General features: G+C 37.5%; 1 protein-coding gene across 18 annotated transcripts in view; it reads right to left on the reverse strand.

Annotated features, from left to right (window-relative positions):
• GPHN (gephyrin) overlaps window positions 1-21,278 on the reverse strand; it is a 275,747-nt gene that overhangs the window by 178,131 nt on the left and 76,338 nt on the right. For all 18 annotated transcript variants that reach the window (XM_040066711.1, XM_040066708.1, XM_040066703.1 and 15 more), the window contains exon 2: window positions 10,529-10,607. In XM_040066711.1, coding sequence (XP_039922645.1) covers window positions 10,529-10,607 — 79 coding nt within the window. The remainder of the gene's footprint in view (window positions 1-10,528; window positions 10,608-21,278) is intronic.

Genomic DNA, 21,278 nt, shown 5'->3' on the forward strand with positions numbered 1-21,278 from the left:
GAATTTGCAGGGGTATAAAGGGAAACATTTACTGCTGTAGTATAACTGTGTTTCTTTGACATAACTGTCTGTGGAAAATCACTTGAGGTAATTTTTCAACCCTTAATACGTCAGTTTTGAGCTCAATGCTGTCTTCATCCAGAAAAAAAATACTTAAGTCCTGGTTATACTCTTGTGATATTTATATGGTAGCATGGATAAAGGGAAAAAGTGTAAGTGAAGTATCCATGGTAAAATTCAAGCTGTAGTGAAAGAAAGTGAGAAAAGTGTACATTAAAAACCCACAAGATTTACTGTAGGATAGCTGCACTTTCTTTCCTACACCACCACCTGTATAGATTTCTCCTGTACACTGCTAAAAAGTGATTTTATAGAAATCCCCCAGAAAAGTTATGGCAGAATAATTCTAATTAAGAAAGCAATCCAGAATTGAAATGCAGTGAATAACATTGCATAAAAGCATGAACAGATCTGTGCATAGCAATTTTCCGTATACCAGTATCAGAATCATTCCTAAGATGTGCAACAATGGCTTCCTTTACATCTCTATTATAATATCTTAGTAGCAGATTATGCAATCCCCCTGCTAATCTAATCTATACTGCAAATAGGCACACAAATTTCAGAGAGGCCTTCTGTAAATAAGGCATTCCTTCAAGTAGTTATAGACAAAATGTAGCCTCCTCCACAAAGATAATCCTTGTCTAGGGGTCAGCTCACAATCTTTTTTCAGAGCAGTTCAGAAGATCATTTAGTAATTTTTAATAGTGAGGTTAGAGGAGAGAGATTTTCTATCATATAGTAAATTACCAAAAGCCATTTGTTGATACGGTTTTGTTCTTCCATTACTGAGAGTTCCAAATTTAAGTTTAGCCATGTCAGGGAAGCCCACCCTACTTTGAAAGAAAAGTGTTTGCTCATGCAATGGAAAAATTTTCAAGTTTGTGGTTGCTCCACTCCTTATGAAAGTACTATTCCAGAAAGAAGTATATAAAAATTGCCATAACTGCTCAGTCTAAATGTGCACACAACTCAGTATGATGTTTCTGGTGCTAAGAAACAAATGCTCAGGGAATAAACACATGACACAAAATATGATTTGTTTCTTGGTACACACTTACTACCTCTTGCTGCCTTCAATTCAGGAGCTTTCCTGACCTAGATGCTGCATGCAATTCATCACTGTTAATAGCCACAGTAGGTCTATCAGCCTAACACCTTTACTTGTATCTATCATTTATACTCCAGGCTTCCATATGATGTTACATCAATTATGAAACATCCAGTTCTGCTACACTTGAACAAGTATGTACTTTCATTAAATTTAAGCCTGCTGCTCGATTTTTTTCCTGTCACAATTTCTGATCTGTGAAAAACAGTGAATAATTACCTCTTTCTTTTTAAAGCTTTTCATTCTGTATACCTCCACCATATGCTGTTTCTTTGTTAAAGTGAAAAATCCTAGTCTATGTAATTTCTTTGTGTGGAAGCTGTTCCAGTTCTCTTAATCTTATCTTCCATACCATACCCCTACTAGAAGCTAATAAAGTAGCCAAGGTTTAAGCACATCCAAGGTTGATAGTCATATAAATAGGTCTTCTGTTTGCTTCTTCATTTTTTAAGTAAGTACTTTTCAAAAAAATTTCCTTTCTGAGTGTACAGAAGCACACTTAATGCACTACAGAATATTAAGAGAATCTTTTTCAGAGCATTATCTTAACAAATACAGTCTAAGCTCAGATCAGCACTTGACCATTTCTTACCTGTAGATGGACAAAAAAATTATATATTTTTCATAGTGTAGACACTATCAGAAGACAATCCTCTTTAAATACCCAGAAAATAATATATACAGAAACAAAGACTGAATTTTGAAAGAATGAAGTCCGGTAAAGTGTCAGGTTAGCTGAGATTTGGATGAAGCCTGGAGGTGGCAAAGTAGGCTAGAAGCAGCTGTTTGAGTTTTGAGAGTCATAGATCCTCAGAGAGTGGAAAGCTGACAAAAATACCAAATGCCATGAAAAGACCCCTCCAAAAAAAGCCTCAAGCTGAAAGATCAAGTAAAGCAAGATTAGGCCACCAAGAGATGACTAGAGAAGGCAACTAGAAGCTGTGGTAGATTTGGGTTGGATGGGAAGATCAAATGCAAAGCCAGAGAGGTATACAGCATAATCTCTCAAGGAAATGCCTATGATACATTAAGCTTTTAAAAACAATTTGGACTGCTTAAAAAAAAAAAAAACACAAAAACCCACAGAATATTGAGCAGGAAGCTGGGCTGCTGTGCTGTTAAATTCCAAAGCAAATGACTGGCTGTAAAACTATATTCAATCAAATGAACATTCTACTCCAAACTAGTCATTAAGTATTAGTGCAAATACTTACAGAAAGAAGTCTTCTGGGTACTTAATTCTGAGACTGCGACAGTACTTGGTACATACTCAATTTTCCTACTTCTTCTATACAAGTCATTCTGGTCTGATCCTGAATATACCCTGACACACAGGAAGCTTGTCTATATTCCTTCCAAATTCCTTCCAAACGCAAAGTAATTACAATTTTTTTTTTTTTTTTTAAATTACAAAAGCTATTACAATTATAGTATTACTCATATGTGAACTATGTCTGACTGGGATGGACTTAACTTTCCTCACAGCAGGTGGCTGCACTAGAGTAGCTGTGTTTTGGATTTGTGACTGAACAGTGCTGATAACACACTAATGTTTTCACTACGGTTGAACAGTGCTTGTAAAACACCAAGACCTTTTCTTTCCCTGCTCTGCCACCCCAGCAACTAAGGCTGGGGACAGGAAGGAGCTGGGAGGGAGCACAACTAGCACTGCCACCAAAGGGATACTCCATTCCATAACATTGTGCTCAGCAATAAATGCTCAAGGAAAGGAGGAAGAAGAGGGGTAACATTAGACATTGCAGTATTTGCCCTCCCAGGCAATTCTTGTGCATGCTGAGCCTGGCTTCCCAGAAACTGGCAAAACATTGGACTGCTGATGGGAAGTATTAAGGCTCTTTCTTGTACAATTGGAAAATAGAAGTTATTAAGACAATTTAAAAATTTTTTTCAAATTGCATTTGAAAAAAAAATTGGCATGAATCTGAATTTAGAAGCAGAGTGGGCCATTTTAAAATGAAGGTTTAAAACAAACAAATAACGTTTAATCAGCTGTGATACTGGTTAGACAAACTCGATCAAGATTTCTGAACTTGAGTCCTAAGTACTTCTTTTCAGACATCAGAGAGCAAACATAATGAAACAGAGCGTGAAGAGCACAGCTTTTCTTTTGAATCTTTAAATTTTTTTCTAATACTTTATTTTCCTAAATGAAAGTTTAAGTACATTTAATAATAACAACAAACTTTAAATCTGAAAATGAAGGATCTAGCAAATCTTCACAACCAATGATGAAGTTTCTTATTTCAACAAACATGATATATCCTTACAGATCCCATATGTGGAGAAAATCCCTAAACTTACTTAGATAGAGATTCCTGGCTAACAAGCTTGAAGCTGGGCATCCCTGCACCACAAAGTATAAGACTTAATTCTGAAACTAGTACTAGAACTGAAAAGAGAGATGGAACACCCAAGACGCAGCTGCCACACAAACAACGAACCCTCTCGCCTCGACAATACTTATCAGCCCAGACACAGCACCGGGGCTGCACAGCCTCTTGTTCTAGAACAGCTTATGCAGTTACTTGATTAGCTCATAAACTTCTTAATTGCAGGCTACCAGGGCATTGCAAGAGCAAAAAGAAAATTTCCTTCTAAGAATTTGGTAACTGTGTGATAAGAGAAGACATGTTTGCTCTGAATGCAACTACTATTGGTAGATAAAGCTGAGACAGAGCTTTAAAGAGGTTACAGGAGATAGCTTTGGGCCAAGATGTAAAAATTATTAGAGTTGAAAGTTACTAAGTGCTTAAAAAAGACATTTTCTTATGTTCTGCTTGCACAGTCTGCTGCTATGGGTTTGCTTCAGACAGATGAAGCTGTTCCTATAGGTTTATGAGTCATTAAGCTTAACAAATCAAAGGACACACACAATATTAGCCATTTTTGCTAGAAACTGCCAAGGAATCTTGTAGGTTGAGAGGTTTTTTTCTTGAAGTTCAAGTAACTGAGAAAACATTTAGGGACTTGTTCTTGTGACTGGAGGTAAAAAAGATTTGGCAAATGAGCAGCAGAACATCCTGTGTGAGAAATTTGATGGAAACTGGCTGGACTACAGAGAAGCCAAGTGGGGAAACTGGCTGGAGAAGAAACCCTGGCCACTTAAGGTCTTCAGCATGTTTTAATTATCTTGAAGGAAGGGCAAATACCATTTTTTAAGGCACATGAAAACTCTGCTTGCAGTTGAAGCAGATAAAAGTTTGTCTCAATCTCCCAGATCAAAGAGAAACCATAAAGATAGCATGAAGCCAATTTTACGTACATCAGCTTTAAGAAGTACGTATTAGATTAGACTCATCCTCATGAATTCTTTTAGGTAAGACTTAGATCTTTGTAAGTTTGTCAAGTACAACTTTTTCACCGGATTCAATGCTTAAAACAGGCAGGACTTCTATAATGCTCAGCATTGCTCCTCTGCATAATACAGTAGTCCAGGCTACCACAGACAGCTCTCCAGTCATCCTAGTAAAGATAATCTGATAAAAATCACTCGATGCTTATTGACGAGCTCAGGAGACAAGAGAAGCAGAGAAGTATTTTTGTAAGTCTATTAGGGGAAACGTGCTAATACAGTCAAATAATGGACAAACAAGCATGGACTCCCACTAGAAGGTTGCCACACAACAAGATAACTGGATAGAATTACCAAATAAATGTTTCCTCTCTATACAGCATTACCGAGACCAGCAGTTAAATAAAAGAAACAGGCATGACATTCATATATTGTAACAAGCCTTGAAAAACTAGAAAGGCTGCACAAAGAGAAGCGGGTATGAACTGATATCCTCACAACACTGAAGTTATAACCTTCGGCAAGACAGAATATGCCACTGGTCTTCAAATCATGAGCATAACTTCCAGTTTTTCTCATGGTTCCTCCATGTGAAGATGGAAACAAGTTTTACATCCTCAGACTTAACAGTGCATTTACCAAGTCTTCAGTCACAGAATCACAGAATGGGTGAGGCTGGAACAGACAACAGCGGTTATCTGAAGAGCGTGTGCACGGGATTGCATCCAGATCTGCACTCAGCACTCCAAGTCAGGTCTCACCAGGGTGAGGAGAGGGGCAGGATCCCCTCCCTCCACCTGCTGCCAATGCTCCTCCTAGTGCAGCTCAGGATCCCCCTGGCCTTCTTGGCCACAAGCACACACTGCTGGCTCAGGACAGTTTGCTGTCCACCAGCACCCCCAGGTCCCTCTCCACAGAGCTGCTTCCCAGCAGCTCAGCCCTCAGTCTGTGCTGCTCCATGGGGTGATTCCTGCCCAGGTGCAGGAGCCTGCCCTTGCTGTTGTTGGTTTCACACAGTTCTTCTCTGCCCATCTCTCCAGCCTGCTGAGGTCCTTCTGCAGGGCTGCACAGCCCTCTGGGGTATCAGCCACTCCTCCCAGCTTTGTGCCATCAGGGAACTTGCTGAGGAGGCATCTCCTCGTTTGTCCAAGAATTCAACGATTTATGGTAAAGAATTCTGGGCCCAGCACTGCACCTCGGAAGACAACACCAGTGATGGCCTTCACCTAGACCCTGTGCCACGAATTATAACCCTTTGGAATCAGCTGTTCACGTCCAGCTAGTTCTCAATTCACCTCAATGTCCACTCATCCAACTCACATTTCCTGACTTTCCTTATGAGGATGCTGTGAGAGACAGTGCCAAAAACCTTGCTGAACTCCGTAAGCAGACAATATCCACTGCTGCTCCCTCATCCATCCAGGTATTAATTTCATCCTGCAGTATATTTTGTGTACTCAGTAAAATTTAAAAAACAAATAGAGCTCCTCAAGAATTCCTTTATCATCTTCAGTCCTTAAAGGACAAATTCTAAGGATCTTACAACTGCTTCCCAGAAGAATTACCTAGCCCCTCCTCCTAAGAACGTAAAATACAATGAGGAATAAAGGTGACTCCCGTGAGATTTCTATCTCCTATCACGGACAAATGGAACTCAGACTTAATTCACAAGTTTTGAACATGAGCCTATTATGATTTTGGTTGTCTAATGCGATTATGTGGAGGGTAAACAACATTTTCTTCTTACAATGTTTTCTTCTCTGTAGTACATACTTATTAAAACAAGTTCTAATTTCCTGTCAAAGTTACCTGTTCTTACATTTTAGATTTATCTACCCTCATAATCAGTCTGAAGGAGACATGAAACACAATTTAGATGCGAACCTATTTTGCCTAGAAAGAAGTTATTCAGAATCTCTTGGATATTGCTCATCTCAAAGAAGCTCTGAAGATGCTTCTAAAACAAATGCATCAGTGATTATCTGCAGCTACTGAAAAAAAATTAAAAGGCATTACCTCTTTTCTGTTTAGACAAGTATTGTATGAACTTTATGTCTATTTACAGGCTAGAGCTGAAAGGAACATTTATAAAGTGATGCTAAGAACTAAAACTTGGGAATGTCTATACACAGAACTTCTGCTCGAAGTAGGTGGACATATACCTCATATTTCAATGATCTGATGGTTCACTCTTCAGGTGTATTTAAGTAACTTCTAGCGAGAAAAGAAAAGCAGCAGTAAAAATCCCAGAAGTTTCAGGTGATAGACATATTGATTTGTGTCTAACCCATTTTTCTCTTGAGCACAGATTGGCTGTTGAGGGTGGAGAAAGACAGGAAGACATAGGAGTGCAGACCTCAGTCTGCTCATGAGCCAGGGGTCAGATGAACTGATCAATATGTTTTACTGTCCTTGAGCACCAGCCTTTTGCCTCGCTAGAGAGCCTCAAAGAAGTCCCCACAAAAGCAGGGCTTTGCTAGCATCTTAAGCTGTTTCACTGCATTTTACTTCAGCTGAATAAAGTCTGAACAATCATCTAAGAACCATCACAGCCTAGTTCCTCCAATTACACCTGCTCTCTGCAGCTCTGCTGTCTAGGACAATGAATGGAAAAATGCCTATAGTCTTCTCATGGAGAATAATCTCCTCTGTAGAATGAAACATTTTAAATATCTTTTATGAGTTACTGGAATAGTAGGCAGGGCCTCACTGAAACCAAATGATGGGATTTGCATATTCATAGTCACATTAAGTTACCTGTATAGGAATCAAAATAAGTTTTTTGGTCATATTAATTACACAGAAGACAAACCAGAATGCATACATTTTCATAGAAGAAAAGGAAAAATAAAAAAGGAAGGAAATTAAAAAAATAAAAAAAAAGTTTGCCCTTCCAGCTTTCTACATTTAGGATCAAATATGAAGACTATAATCTGCAGAACTCTCCCTGACATTCTCAGATATAGATTCCAGTTTCTTCACCAAATGACATTTAGAATTTTTTGAAACTATCCAATCAATGTTGTCTGCTATAAATTGAACTAATTCTTTCTCACCAGGCAAACAGAACAAACCCTTTAATAATCTTTTATATACTGTAGAACACTCATACTTCCTGTCTTGACTGTTTCCTCAATTAATTAACCTGCCATGTATTGTATTTTCTGTCTTCTCTTTCTTTACTTCTACACACTTCCGTATCTCTAAGTCTTGTATCCAAAACAGGACACTGTATATAGCAGACATATCCTTGAGCTCCAGGGAACCCAATCTAGTTGAAGACATCCCTGCACACTGCAGGAGGTGACCTTTAAAGGACCTTTCCAACCCAAACTATTCTATGATTATCTGCAATGAATAAAAAACAGCACTTAACTCTCAAATCACCTTTACAGCTGAATTATGATCAACTTTTTCCAGAAATAATTTTTTTCTCTAATTAACCACTTAATGAAATGTAATTTTGAAGTTGTTGCATGCTTCCTCCTCCCACAATCTGTAACTCCTCACTTCAAGTTTATTTGATGAGATTGCTGGTTTAGGTTTTTTTCCTTTAGCAAAATCTTAATTTTTATTGACACACAGTAAATTGTGAGTTAATCACATGCAAGTATAGGTGATCAAACTACTGATTTGAGCAGCAGAGCTTTTATTAGCATTGCTGAGAGAACTGAAAGCAGATTAAGTCTACAGTCCTGCTCCCAGCAGGGAAATCACTTGGGGAAAAAAGACTACTCTGACAATTAGGCATACTTGATATAAATCAAATATTAATGGAAAAAAACCCAAAACAATGCTATTTTATAGAGTTTCATTTCAGTATAAAGACACACTATCAGCTGTCCAAAAAAAAAAAAAAAAAAAAAAAAAAAAAAAAAAAAAAAGGCCTGCAATAACAAAAGAGAAGTTATCTGTTGTAGAGCCTAGCGTGGCAAACAAAGAGACAGAGCTATTTGCAGATAAAGCATGAGAATTTTTTATGTAAATCTAATGTTTGCATCTGAGATTACAAAGAAAAAGAGGCAGTGCATCTACAGTAAGCACAAATGAGCACTAAAGAAATCCTAAAGTGTAAATATTAAACTGGTAAGAGGATTAATCGAATACTATTTTACAATTCTAGGTACTATTACAGGCATCAATCATAGCCAAATAAGCGTAAGATTTTAATTAAACTTTATTTCAAAAAAAGATTAAAACATCTCTTTGTCTGTCACTCTTGTGCTTCATCCCAATGGTGCCCTTCGCATAACAAAGAATTCAGATCCCATAGGACCTTAAGAGCCACCTACAAAAGGCTGGGTTGAACAGTAATTGGCTTCTTAATTTTGGAGATTCACTCACACTATCACACATTTTGCAAGAACTCTTAATAGGTGCTCTGTCATAAAACAGCAAGACTATCGATTGGAAAGAAACTCAAGTCTATACACTCCTATTACTTGGCAGGAAAGACACTTTTCTTGCACTATAATCTGTCATGCAGCAAAGTATCATAAGGAGCCTTTGAAACCTAACACGTATTGAGACTTCATTCTGTCTTTCAGAGTGACAAAAATGGCTACATTGCATCACTTGTGCTTCTTATAAGAAACAGCAATCCATTTAATTTCTTTATAGCATGAAAATAATTTATTACAATATTCTTCACATGAGTTACAGTGAAGGAAGAGAATTAAGAGATTCCATCACTTCTGGTAAAAAAATACAGAAAACAATCATTCTACAGCAAAGGCAATTCAGCCTTCTGAAAGTAAACTCTAGAGGTGCAAGCCCAAAACTAGGTGTAGCATGTAAGCCTACCTGCAGCTCCAAAACCCACATACAATTCTAAAGCAAACAAACAAAAATCAACAAAGCCAACCAACCAATCAAAAATACTCAAAAAACAAACAAACAACCCCCCCCCCACTCAACAGAAAAATTTTGAAAATACTTTTAAAGCAGCCTTAACTTCAACACTTAAAACAGAAGTTATTAAAAAATTATCTATTGCATTCACTCTGTACATATCAGGCAACAATTATATTTGCCCCTTGTACCTCTATCATTTCAGATGTATAAATCAATTACATAACTATGTCAAAATTGCCCAAGAATGCATATATATGTCATTTACCTGTAGCAACATGACAAATTCTGCATCTACTTAATTACTATAAACAGCTGTAACTGAAATAAGATGCCAGATACACCTTATTTTTCACTACTTCTCAATCAATACTGATAAATCTGCTCTTTCAGAATCACGGACCATCATGTTAGAGCTCACTGTGAAATGTACTGTCATTCATCTTAAAAAGATGTGATTTTTTTCCTGTTTTTCCCTTCCCTGATAACAAGTAGTACACTCACACACTAGCAACAACATTTTCAGCTAGTCCTAAAGTTAACAGATGAGAAAAAAAACCCCATGAACAAAAAAAAACAAACCAAAAAACCACAAACAAGAAACTTGAACACAAAGAAGGTCTGATACAATTCCAAGTCTAGCTCAGAACTCATGAGATCAAATTTTATTTTAGAGAAAGATACAATACTGAGATAAAGACCAGTAGTCTCGCGATGATGCAAAATTTAGACCATGTGCACATATACTTAAATTGAAATGGGTAGCAGAGAAAGAAACCAATACCAGCTGTTCAAATCAGATAGAAGGAAAATAGATTCTAGATGTTAAGGTAACTGACAATAACAATTACCCAGTAATACACTATGCGATTCCTCCTTAAAAAAAGAGGGGCAATAATGCACATCCAAGTCCTCTATAGAAATACCAGCAAGCACCATCTGTTACCTCTGATGTCTCTTGCACCCTTTACTGTATGTGCTCTCTGGATGCTACTTCATGAACAGAATTACATTAAAAACAAGGTGGCTTGAACAATACTTGCTTGTATTAAAGACTAACAATTTGGCAAGCATAAACCACTAAAGCATTACATGTACTTCATCATACTACTTCTTTATATAATTACAAAACTACTCACAAGGATATCAGGAAGAAGCTTTTCTTTGCTTAGCAATAAGAGCCAGATACTCACAAAGAAGGGTCTTGGACCAGATCTTTAAGGTTTATCCCACTACGATCCTCGGCAAGGTTCCTGAAGCAACTGTCACTCACTAAAAAAAACAGAAATAAAATTAAAACAAACAAAATAAAATAGGAAAAAAATAGGTGGAAATTTAAGAACAGAACACAGTTCTTCTGATTAACTAAAAATGCTTTTTGGTGTTGGGTGGAATTTGAACATTCATACATAAAGTCTGATTTTCACTGAGGTTCCACCTAATTCAAAGATGAGTCAACTCAATGGAAAGTGAAAAACACTATCACAAGCAGAAATAAACTGCACTGATTTCAGGTGGTGTCCTCACTACTTGTCCACCTGGAGGCACAGGAAGTCTCGAACACAAACAGTGGATCTCAGGTATACACTTACCCATACATTTAACAGGGGAGTCTTTAATCATGCACTGATCAATATACTTTACTTAATCAGAAACAATGAAATCTGCTATGTATTTAAGTTCATAGTTATTCATGGGTTAGCAAAAATGTTTAATATGAGCAATAACCAAAATAAGTAATTAACGGCAAAAATTTATTCAAGCAACTTATCATAACTTATAAAGTGCATGTAAAGCAGCTAGTTACTGTAATAACTGAAACTACAGTAAATGTCATGGAAGTTTAAAAGAGTATTAGTATGTTTTCATTTTCTGCACTAATTAAAAGGAAAAAAATAAAAAAAGCCAACCAGAAGAGACCTAAACTTCAAACTCCAAATTTGTTCTCTTGGCTAAGTCTCTCAGCACATGTACCTCAATCCTAAAAACCATCTCATTTCTCTTAAATAACACCACAGTCAATTTCAGAGGTGGGAAAATAGTAGTGGTACAAATACTTTTAAAGCAACACAGTATCAGTTTAAAAGAATTAGTTATTTTCGACTGCAGCAAACTTTCTGAAGGACACAAAGGTTGTGATATGGAAAAAAAATCAGTGTAAGGATCAATTTCCCTTAATGGGCAAGGTAATCTGTGCGACAGAAAGTTTATGAAGAAATGCATTATTGCTCATCTTTCAACACAGAATACAGTCTCACATTTGGTGAGCAGGGATGTGCTTAAAATCAGCTGCAAAAGCATGTGTTCCTACTTCTTTCTCTCTAAATGCAAAATACTCTCTTAATTTACATCTCTAAGTATTCATGTGCATCACTAGCATGAAGAAAATGCAAATCGTTCCCAAAATATATTGTTTTCACAGATTACAACACATACAGTGACAGACCTACCTAACATACTACAAAACTGCAAAATGTTTCTACTAGTACCTCTCATCAGCAGTGCATCTCACAATCGTGAAACCTGTTAAGTCTGCTGGGAAGGACAAGTATTGGAAGAAAGCATCCCAGAAGAGGAGGCTGGCGTAGCTGATGGAACAGGTATAGCCCTCAGACAAAGCCTGACAGCTTATGACTGTAAGAGAGGTATTTGTCAAGTGTTGAAACATTCACCTCAACACTGTAATAACCAATTGATAGCCTAAGCTTCTCTTACCCAGTGTCTCTGAAAACAGTACCCAACAATTGCTCGCTGCACACAATCCCTGAAAGCCATCAGTCTTTCACCAGGGGTCTCTTGTCTTTGAGGTACTTGTCTCAGAGCTTCATTTTAAACAACAACTACCCGTGCTAACAAAGCCCAGACTCCCAGCTTGCTCCTCCTGTGACAACTTAATCATTGCCTCTATAACAAACTGAAAGTTACCTGTACTGAGTTCCCAAGCACTTCTCCCATTGCCAGGGACGCTCTGACTGAGCAGCTTGAGCCTTCGGAACTTTTCATTTCCATCCCCACCCATTACACTGAACCCAAGACCCTTGGGTGGATCTCCTGACCCTTCGGTTAAAGGAGTAATTCCAAGATCAGCACACTCACAAACAACTACGTGCTAGAGTTTATGGGAGAAAAAATCCCCACCTACATTGATATTTGATAGTTTATATGCTTTTTGTCAAGGTTGGCAACAAAACAGCCAACAGACTATTTTACCTACAGTCTTGTCATAAATACTACGCTACCAATGTATCAATATATCTCCTATGCTAACACAACACATCATGAATAAAAATTATGCTCTACACTGTTTTTTCACTACTGACAAACCAAACATTTTTTAAGCATTAAATATTCAATCTAAACACGCTGCATTTCTCTAGTGTCTCCTCCAATCTCCTCGTGGAAAGCAATCACAGTGATAATTGAGGAAACTAGTGTCGTCATCTCAAAAGTTTTTTAAAGGGGAAATGAAAAATGACAGCATTAAGTTATCTTATCAATAACATTGGCCATTATTTATCTGTAACTCATGATGTTTAAAACACAAAATGTGTTTCAAATAAATGTTTAAAATTAATACTTAGATTTGCCAGACAGCCTTTGTTTTACTTGTCTCAACATAAATCCAATATTATAACACCCTTTTCTTGAATGAATTTTAAAATTGCAAACCTTCCCTCTACTTAGTAGACCTTGGCAATAAACATTTGCTAAAAAGACTAACTCAACATCAAATATCTCCAAACTTTGAAAAATAAACCTGGTCTCCCTGGTTTTCTTTGATTGTAAGAGTTAGAATAACGTAAAGCTGCGAACTGGTAAGCAAGTCTCTTCTTAGGGTACTGTTCCAGCTGGATTTAGAAAAAATAGATGCCTCAGATGAACATAAAAAATTCCAAACCTGGTTTTAAAAATCAAGAACTCCAATAGTTTAGTTAACACTAACATTTGACTATAACTGTTAGCAAAATGACTCATATGGACAGCAACAGGAGAGTTTCCAGTGAGTGGAAATAATTAATTGGAATAGGCTGGAATAAGCACTTGGTCAGCATACAATCACAGCCATATCCCTTCACATCCTTGCAAACTCTCACTAAATAAATAGAACAAATGTCCAGCAATAAATGGAAGGTGGAAGCAATCAAGCAGAGCAGGCACTCTATTTCTCACAGCTTAGAAAACTTTAAATCAACACTGCACGTATTTAAAAAATTACATATATACTAACTGAAATGCAAGTTATTTACTTTAAGCAGGCAAGTGAAATGGTGATGGTATAGCAGAAATATCAGGGTGACCAATGGTGCTTTCAGGTTTGAGGAAAGAAAATGTGGAAGAAAACTTTGCATCACAGCCACAAATTGTACTATAGACAGAGGCCACGCGTATCTTCTCTTTCAAGCCCATCCAAGGGAAACTTTTGCCTAGGACATCTATATAAATCCAGTCCCTATACAGGGTTTTATTGTCTTGCTTCAAAATTAAATTTTTATTTTCTAACCCTCCAAAATTTTATAAAATATAGTATCTTAAGCATTGTTGAGTGGAGAGTTTCTGGAGAGATACAGAACCGTTAGCTGTCCCTCTCTACATATACATCAAGTGGCTGAGCCTCTGGTGTGCAGTATACCCCCCAGAAACAAAGCAAATGACAGCAAAAATAGTGCCCTAAAGTACATATGCTTCATGGAGTATTGCATGTACAGTGACAGTCTGCAAGGTGCCAGAAATGTTCTTAAACCACCAAATATTGGCACAAACATCACAGGCATCAACTGAACAAAAGAGTCTGAAAAACATCACAATAAGGCAAAATCCCTAAACATGCATTGAACAGTTTGACTTCCAAGTGAGCTGTTACATGTATCACAGCAAACAGGATTTATAAATAGCTCCAACTTTCCCAACAATCATCCTACTTCCAGCTCTTGGTTTCTATTACTGATGTTCTGTTTCTGACCCCTGTCTAGTCTTGTACCTAGGAAGTAACAGAGGTGGGAAGCTAATAAGGGAATAGAGTTCTCACCTGTCATGCAAAAGTATGCTGTGTCAGTTCTCACACAGCATACAAAATTCCCACTGGAAAGGTTAAAATCAGCATTCACACTCTAATGTGCAAACATCTAATTTACAGCAGTTGTGAAGCCTTCCCACTTGGCATTTGTGAACTTCTAAATTTGTCCATGTGATTTTTTTCCCTTTGCTTTCTTTAGCAGGGTTTTAAATGAGACCATACTGAAGAGAAATAGACTATTAGCCTGCTGATTTCCAAAATGAGAAGTTCTCTCAACTATGAAGGCAAACTAATATTTTCTTCAAGTAGAGGCAGGTCATAATCTATTGCAAAATATATCTTTGTTTGATTTTGTTTTTAAAAGGTCCTACAATTTGAAAATCATATAGCTCTTTAAAAATGTCTCTTTATCTCTTACCCCACAGAGAGTACTCCCAGTAAAGAAGAGCCCTCTTTAGATTAAATCACCTCCTAATCTACAGCTGATAACAGTGATTTTTATATTTATAAGATTTAGAAAAAATGCAATAACCCTCAAAAAATTAAGAAATATCTATAGTTTAGTAAAGAAAATTAACAATTAAGTTTACTTCCCACATTTCTAAATACGCAATGCCAGAAAATTACTATTATCTGCCAGATTTTCCTCTTGGTTCCCAGAATTCAGAACTGCATTTAGATTAGTTGGGACTACTTGTTGATAAATATCACCTTGACAACAGAAATGCTACACTCAAGAAGGCAGTCACTGATGCACTATTAGTTTCAAAAATACATGGACTACTACAACCTTGAACAGTATGCACTGAAGTATAAAATACTGGTTTCTTACATTTTTGTCTTTTAGCAATAATATCTCCTAAGTTCAGCTCTTTTTCTTAGGACCCGTTCATCTACCCTAGTACTCTTGTCAAGACTTTACCTTACACCTCTTTTTACAGGCTCATTTATGTATTTAGATTTTATAACAGATTCATTTAGCAGTTAATAAATATAAAAAATATTTTGTATACTTGGGATGCTCTGAAAAGTACTGGTCTAGCACAGAGTTGTATTCCAGTCTCGTTTTGCTTGCAAGAAACATTATTCAGAAGTCTCATTCCAGATTCAGGTGGCTCTGTTCCATGTACTGCATGCAAACATGCCAGGATTCAAGTATTTTGTTTTTATGGGCCCAACCTTATACACAAGGCAGCAGGTACCTTCTTTGACTATAATATATATTGTTGACTTCCAGAAATAAACTCTGCTAGGGAAGCTTAGGGTCTAAGGGTTTAGGATATTTGAAGGCAACAGAATTTTTTCTCAGACTTCAAAACATCTCTCTTTAAAAGCCTCTTCTCTTGCAAACACAGAATTCCTGTCCTATACAGCATACTCTGTGGAAGGCAACAGGAGGAGAAAGCACCAGAAGATTGATTCTCTTAATAGTAAAATGATTTTAAGGTATTGCATGGGTTCCATGGACAGTAACACCAGAGATAAATAATGTTGCCTTTTTTCCTCTGCTACTGCCACATTTTTCAAGTGAGTGCATGTCAACCAGAAAACATACATAAAACAGATGGCACATAACAGAAATTTTGTAGCACCTTCTACAGATCTATCAAAGAAGACAGCAAATTAATTTTAAGAGCACCACTCATACCGTTTACATATCTGCACACAAATCTGACGTATTTGCAGAACAAAAAGTCTCCATGCAAACTGAAGATGCTTATAATTGCCAAGAAAATGTTTTCTGTGAGTAGCAGAAATAAGGCAGGTTGATTTCCTAACAACTCGTGATCTAAATGCCATTTGCTATCACCATATAAATCCAGAACGGTATCCTGACAGATTGACAAAGAAGCACTATTACAAAAGAGGAGCTAAGGTATTAGAATGACAGAAGAGAAAGGTTCAGGTGACCTACTGAAAAACGGGACAATCATAAACCAGAAATCCAAGTTAGACATGTGAATCTATGATTTTCCTTTATCTAGAAAACAGAGAAGCAGTAATGTCACTTGTAAACCAGATGTAAAGGAGGGCTGCTGTAATGATAAAGAAAAGTAAGATCACAGGGGAAGTGAAAAGACCTTTCTTGATTAACTTAGCAAAAAAAAAAAAAAAAGCATTAGATCGTAGCTGCTGGAGTATTTATGTGAATACAACAGCAAAACAAATTTCAGAGGGAGAAAAAAACACTATTGCAGAAGAAATATAACTGTGAGGAAACCATAAGAAATAGAGCATAAATTTTCAAAGAGTTAGAGAGGTGAGCCCTCAAAAATAATGCTTCTATAAGAACAGTGAGGGCAAGGAAAGCACACAGACTTGTTCTCAACAAATTTAAGGACAGATGAAATGACACAGAAATTGTTCTTGAAGACCTCAAGCATTCTGCATCACAGCAGCTAATGTTGTAAAATCTATGTTAGAGTTTCTCTGACGGCTATGAACTTCTAAACCACCCCCCCCCAGGGTTTCTCCCATTTTCTAACAGCAATTAAATGAGGCTTTTTTTTTGTGTGTGTATCCATTAGTCTAGTGGGTTATGCCTCTCTCAAATGATTTATCATTTGAATTTCACAATATTTGTGCACCCTCAGGCTAAAAATTCTGCACTGGGTTTTAATCTAATATTTAACAAGCTTGAGTTTCAACTGCAAGCCACTGTCAGTGTGATCACTGGAGTGATCAGGTGAACTTCAGAAGAAAAACAAACCATTGAAGATATTCAACTCTTTGGAGATGTAGCATTAGCAACACTTCTAATAGTTTGTACCCAATTAAAAAAATTAAGGTCCCTGCAGCTACAAATACTAAGCACTTGATGGATTTTTTTTATTTTGGGCTTTTGTTATTGGAGATAAATGAATTTGTGTTTTGTGTGGGTTTTTGTTTCCCAGGATGTATTTCCGGTAAGAAATTTGTGTTGTTTCTCCTTTTACTATAAAACCGTAAAAAATTCCAGGATGGGAAGGAAAGGCATAGAAGACAAGAGAGGGAAGAGACGAGTTAAAACAACAACAACTAAAATCTAAGTACCTTTGAACAGTAATATCTCATTTTAGACTTCTCTGAAATGTTTAGTTCTATCCAGGTTAGAACAGCTGTACTTAGAGCAGATGTTGAGAATCTTTCCTCCAAAGGGCAGTCTTTACAAGCAGGTCTTGATTGCTAGCTTTCCTGATTTCTCTAGAGGATGTCTGAGTTTTTTCAATACCTCAAAGAAGATAAAATTCTTATCTCTAAACTTAGTTTTCGTGTATGTTATTTAGTGCAGGAAAATAACGTGTTTAGTTTCTTAGTTAACAACACTTGAAGCAATTTACAGCATCTTATATATGCCCATTTTAGTATCTTAAATGGATCTTTGGTTGCAGAGCATACTTATCAAGTACACAACCAGCCTCAGCTAGGTGCACTTTTAAATACGACAAAGCATGCCAATGCAAGACGCTAACACATTTCACATATTATCTGGCAGCTTGATTAAGAACCACAAGAATCTCGTGATAAAATATATTCCATTTTCCTAATGATATATTCTGTCCATAAACACCGCACTTATGTGAACCACTCCAGCACCTGTGACCACAGGCTTACATCATTCAATAATGACATTATTTGAGAAACTTCACTGTGGCTTGGAACAACATCCCTCTTTGCACTGCTGCATTATTGCACAACTAAATGCATACAGACCTGCTGACAGGTAGATAATCCTCCAGGACCAGCCCACAGGGCCTCAGTGTACTGTCTTCCTTCTGCTCATGTATCATACAGCCCCAGACATCAGAAGTCAGGTAACATTTCATCCTTAAGGAAACTGAGGTATTTTCTGCACTGTTCAACATAGTCTGTCAAATGCTGTTAAAAGAAGCCACCTCAAAAACAGTAAGGTGTAAAATAGTAAAAAAGGGCAGGAAAAAATAGAAGTAGTATATTTTGTACTTCTTGAGACACATATTGTGTGATGTCCATGTCATGCTCCAGCTGGCAGTGTGCACTCACAGCCCAGGAAACCAATTGCATCCTGGGCTGCATTAAAGCAGTGCGGCCAGCCAGGCCAAGGAGGGGAATTTGCCACTCTGCTCCACTCTGATGAGAACTCACCAACAGTGCTGCATCCAGCTCTCGGATTCCCAGCAGAGGAAGGACATGAATCTGTTGGAATGAGTCCAGGGGAACACCACCAAGTTGGTTATAGGGATGGAGCACCTATCCTGAGAAGACAGGCTAAGACAGCTGGGGCGTTCAGCCTGGGCAACAGAAGGTTCTGAGAGGGAAACCTTCTAGCACCTTCTAGTACCTAAAGAGGGCCACAAGAGAGCGGGAGAGGGAATTTTTACAAGGGCATGTAGTGACAGGCCAAGGAGTGATGGCCTTAAACTGAGAGTAGGTTTTAGACTGGATAATAGAAAGACATTCTTTACTGTGAGAGTGGTGAGACACTGGAACAGGTTGCCCAGGGAAGTTGTGGATGCTCCATCCCTGGGAAGTGTCCAAGGCCAGGTTGGATGGGGCTCTGAGCAGCCTGGTCTGGGGGAAGGTGTCAATAGCAGGGAGGTTGGAATGAGATGATCTTTAAGGTCCCTTCCAAATCAAACCACTCTGATTCCATTATTCCCCTAGTCATTTTATCCATGACTTGAGCAGATGCTTTTCCTGAATCCAGACATACAACCATGCACAAGACTTCCAAGGAGGATTACAGGAAGGCACGTGGGAAACATAAGTTAAGGAGCTGGAGGAGATCCAGGATCAGATCACAAAGCCAGCTGTCTTACTGAGGATTCTGGGTTCATCTTCTGAGTTCAAGTAAAAGCAACTAAGGGTCATCCACAGCACTGGACCAGGGGAGTGACGCAAGCCAAGATCCACAGAAATTAGGAGAAAACAACACTAAATGTAATAGTGAGCTAATAAAACTGCAGAAATCCCAGCGACAATCAAGTGCAACTCCAGACTGAATGGTGTTAAATCACATAAAGCTATAAGACTTCAAGGCCTGAAGGTGTAATCATAGCAAAATAATGCCAGTTAGCACATAAACCACAACATAAATGTGTATTGTAGACAATAACTCCACTATAGGCAAGGACTTGACATTATCTCTTATATTTTAAACAAAATTAGCACCTGGGCCTAGTCTGGTGTATCTGCCCCCTTCAATTCGCTTGCTGAAGGAATCACCTGGGACAGAAAAGTCTCCTATAAGCAATTACACAATAACCATTTATTTAGCACAACTCTATATGCAAAGCTCTGAACTGAAGCCCTACAAACACCATGCTGAGGTATAAAAGCTGTACTGTTAGCAGAGATGATAAAAAGATGTGGACATTAAAATTCAGTTGTAGGTATTGACTTATTGGATATAAGGATGCCCATTCATGTAAAGGGATCCTTTAACTATTAACTTTCACAAGAAGATAAAATATTTAAGCAAATCAGTATAATTTAGTAATGTAAAATGAGAATATGAGTAAAAAATAATTTTATAATATATTTTTTATAAATATATTTTGTATAAATATTGTTTAGATGACAATGCAACTGTTTTACTCTATTTTTCCCCCTAAATCTCATTATTAAGTAAGTTATATCCATATGTTTAAAATTTTCAATTCATTAAATGTGAATTCTTGATAGTTTATGGGAAAATTCTTCATGAAAATGGAAAAAAACCAGTATTATAAAAAGTGCTCGCAATAATCCTTAAAAATAGGACAGTCCCTCTTTGTCCAAAACATAAGTACTTCTTAAGATATCTTTTTTGTACTAGTACTCTTAAGCCTCCTTAAAACTAGTGGCAGTACAAAACAGACAGTTTCAAAATAGAAACACTTTAAGGAGCGATTTTCAACTCTACCTAGGGAAAAAAAAAGGCAACAAACTCCCAATAGCCAAAGTGGTCAAGGAAAACAAAGTGCATTACAATAAATCCTACTGCTGGTTTAAAAAGCATCTACCTCCATATTGTTTTCTTTTTACAATCAACTCTCCATTATCAGAAGTAAAATAATACCTCTGGTAACAGAGGGAAACAGCCCTGCAGACAGTTATTACTGAGCATGCACAACATATCAACCAACAGAGCCTGTTCTCTTCACTGGGTTCAGCCCAACACTCTTTCTGGTAGGTCTCACTTGCCCAGATGCAGCATTTGATTAGCAAAAGAGCTCTGCTAGAATTGATGAGCCTGGCTAAATCGACACCATAAGGCAGAGACACCACATTAGCACCACCAGTTCCAGCTTTGATACAGCAGGACTAGCACTGAGGCACATACATGAAATCCTTATCAACATTCACTGACTCTATACACTCTAATGCCACTGTATAATCTTAGGTCAGGAAGTGCAAAGACAGACACACCTAAGCTAACTTCACATGGTGCCACCTCAGCCATGACAGGGTTTATTAAAGCTCAGATTCGCAGTGGCGTAAAGGCATCTAAAGAACCTGCAAGCTCCTGGAAGAAATAAAGTCACATTCACACAAAGCTGAACTAGTCATGCTGTTTCAGATTTTTGCTGTCCTCCCAGGGCTCTGCAATTAGCAGCAGCAGTGGGAAACTGTTTCTACAAAATGATCTGGAAATGTACCATAGGTCTTTCCAGAACACTGAGCTGCCATCCCTGAAAAACTGCTGATATCAAATCCCACACAGGAAAGTGCAGATTCTAAAGACCGGGATTTTCAATATTGTTTATGTTTCGGTCACTGCTGTATCTTATGGTTGCAGTGGTGAAGATTTCAGTGGGTTAAGTGTCTGACCACTTTTCATGCAACTGGCTCAAAGAACTGACATCATCAATCCTTCATCTCAGGTTCATTTGTTTCCACATGTCTGTCCCTAATGCTTACAAATAAACTTTGAAAATGGGAACCAAAGCTTCTTTGGAAGTAATTTCTTCCAGCTGGGAGGATCAAGA

The sequence above is a fragment of the Hirundo rustica genome, chromosome 6 (genome assembly GCF_015227805.2).
Source record: "Hirundo rustica isolate bHirRus1 chromosome 6, bHirRus1.pri.v3, whole genome shotgun sequence".
NCBI lineage: Eukaryota > Metazoa > Chordata > Aves > Passeriformes > Hirundinidae > Hirundo > Hirundo rustica.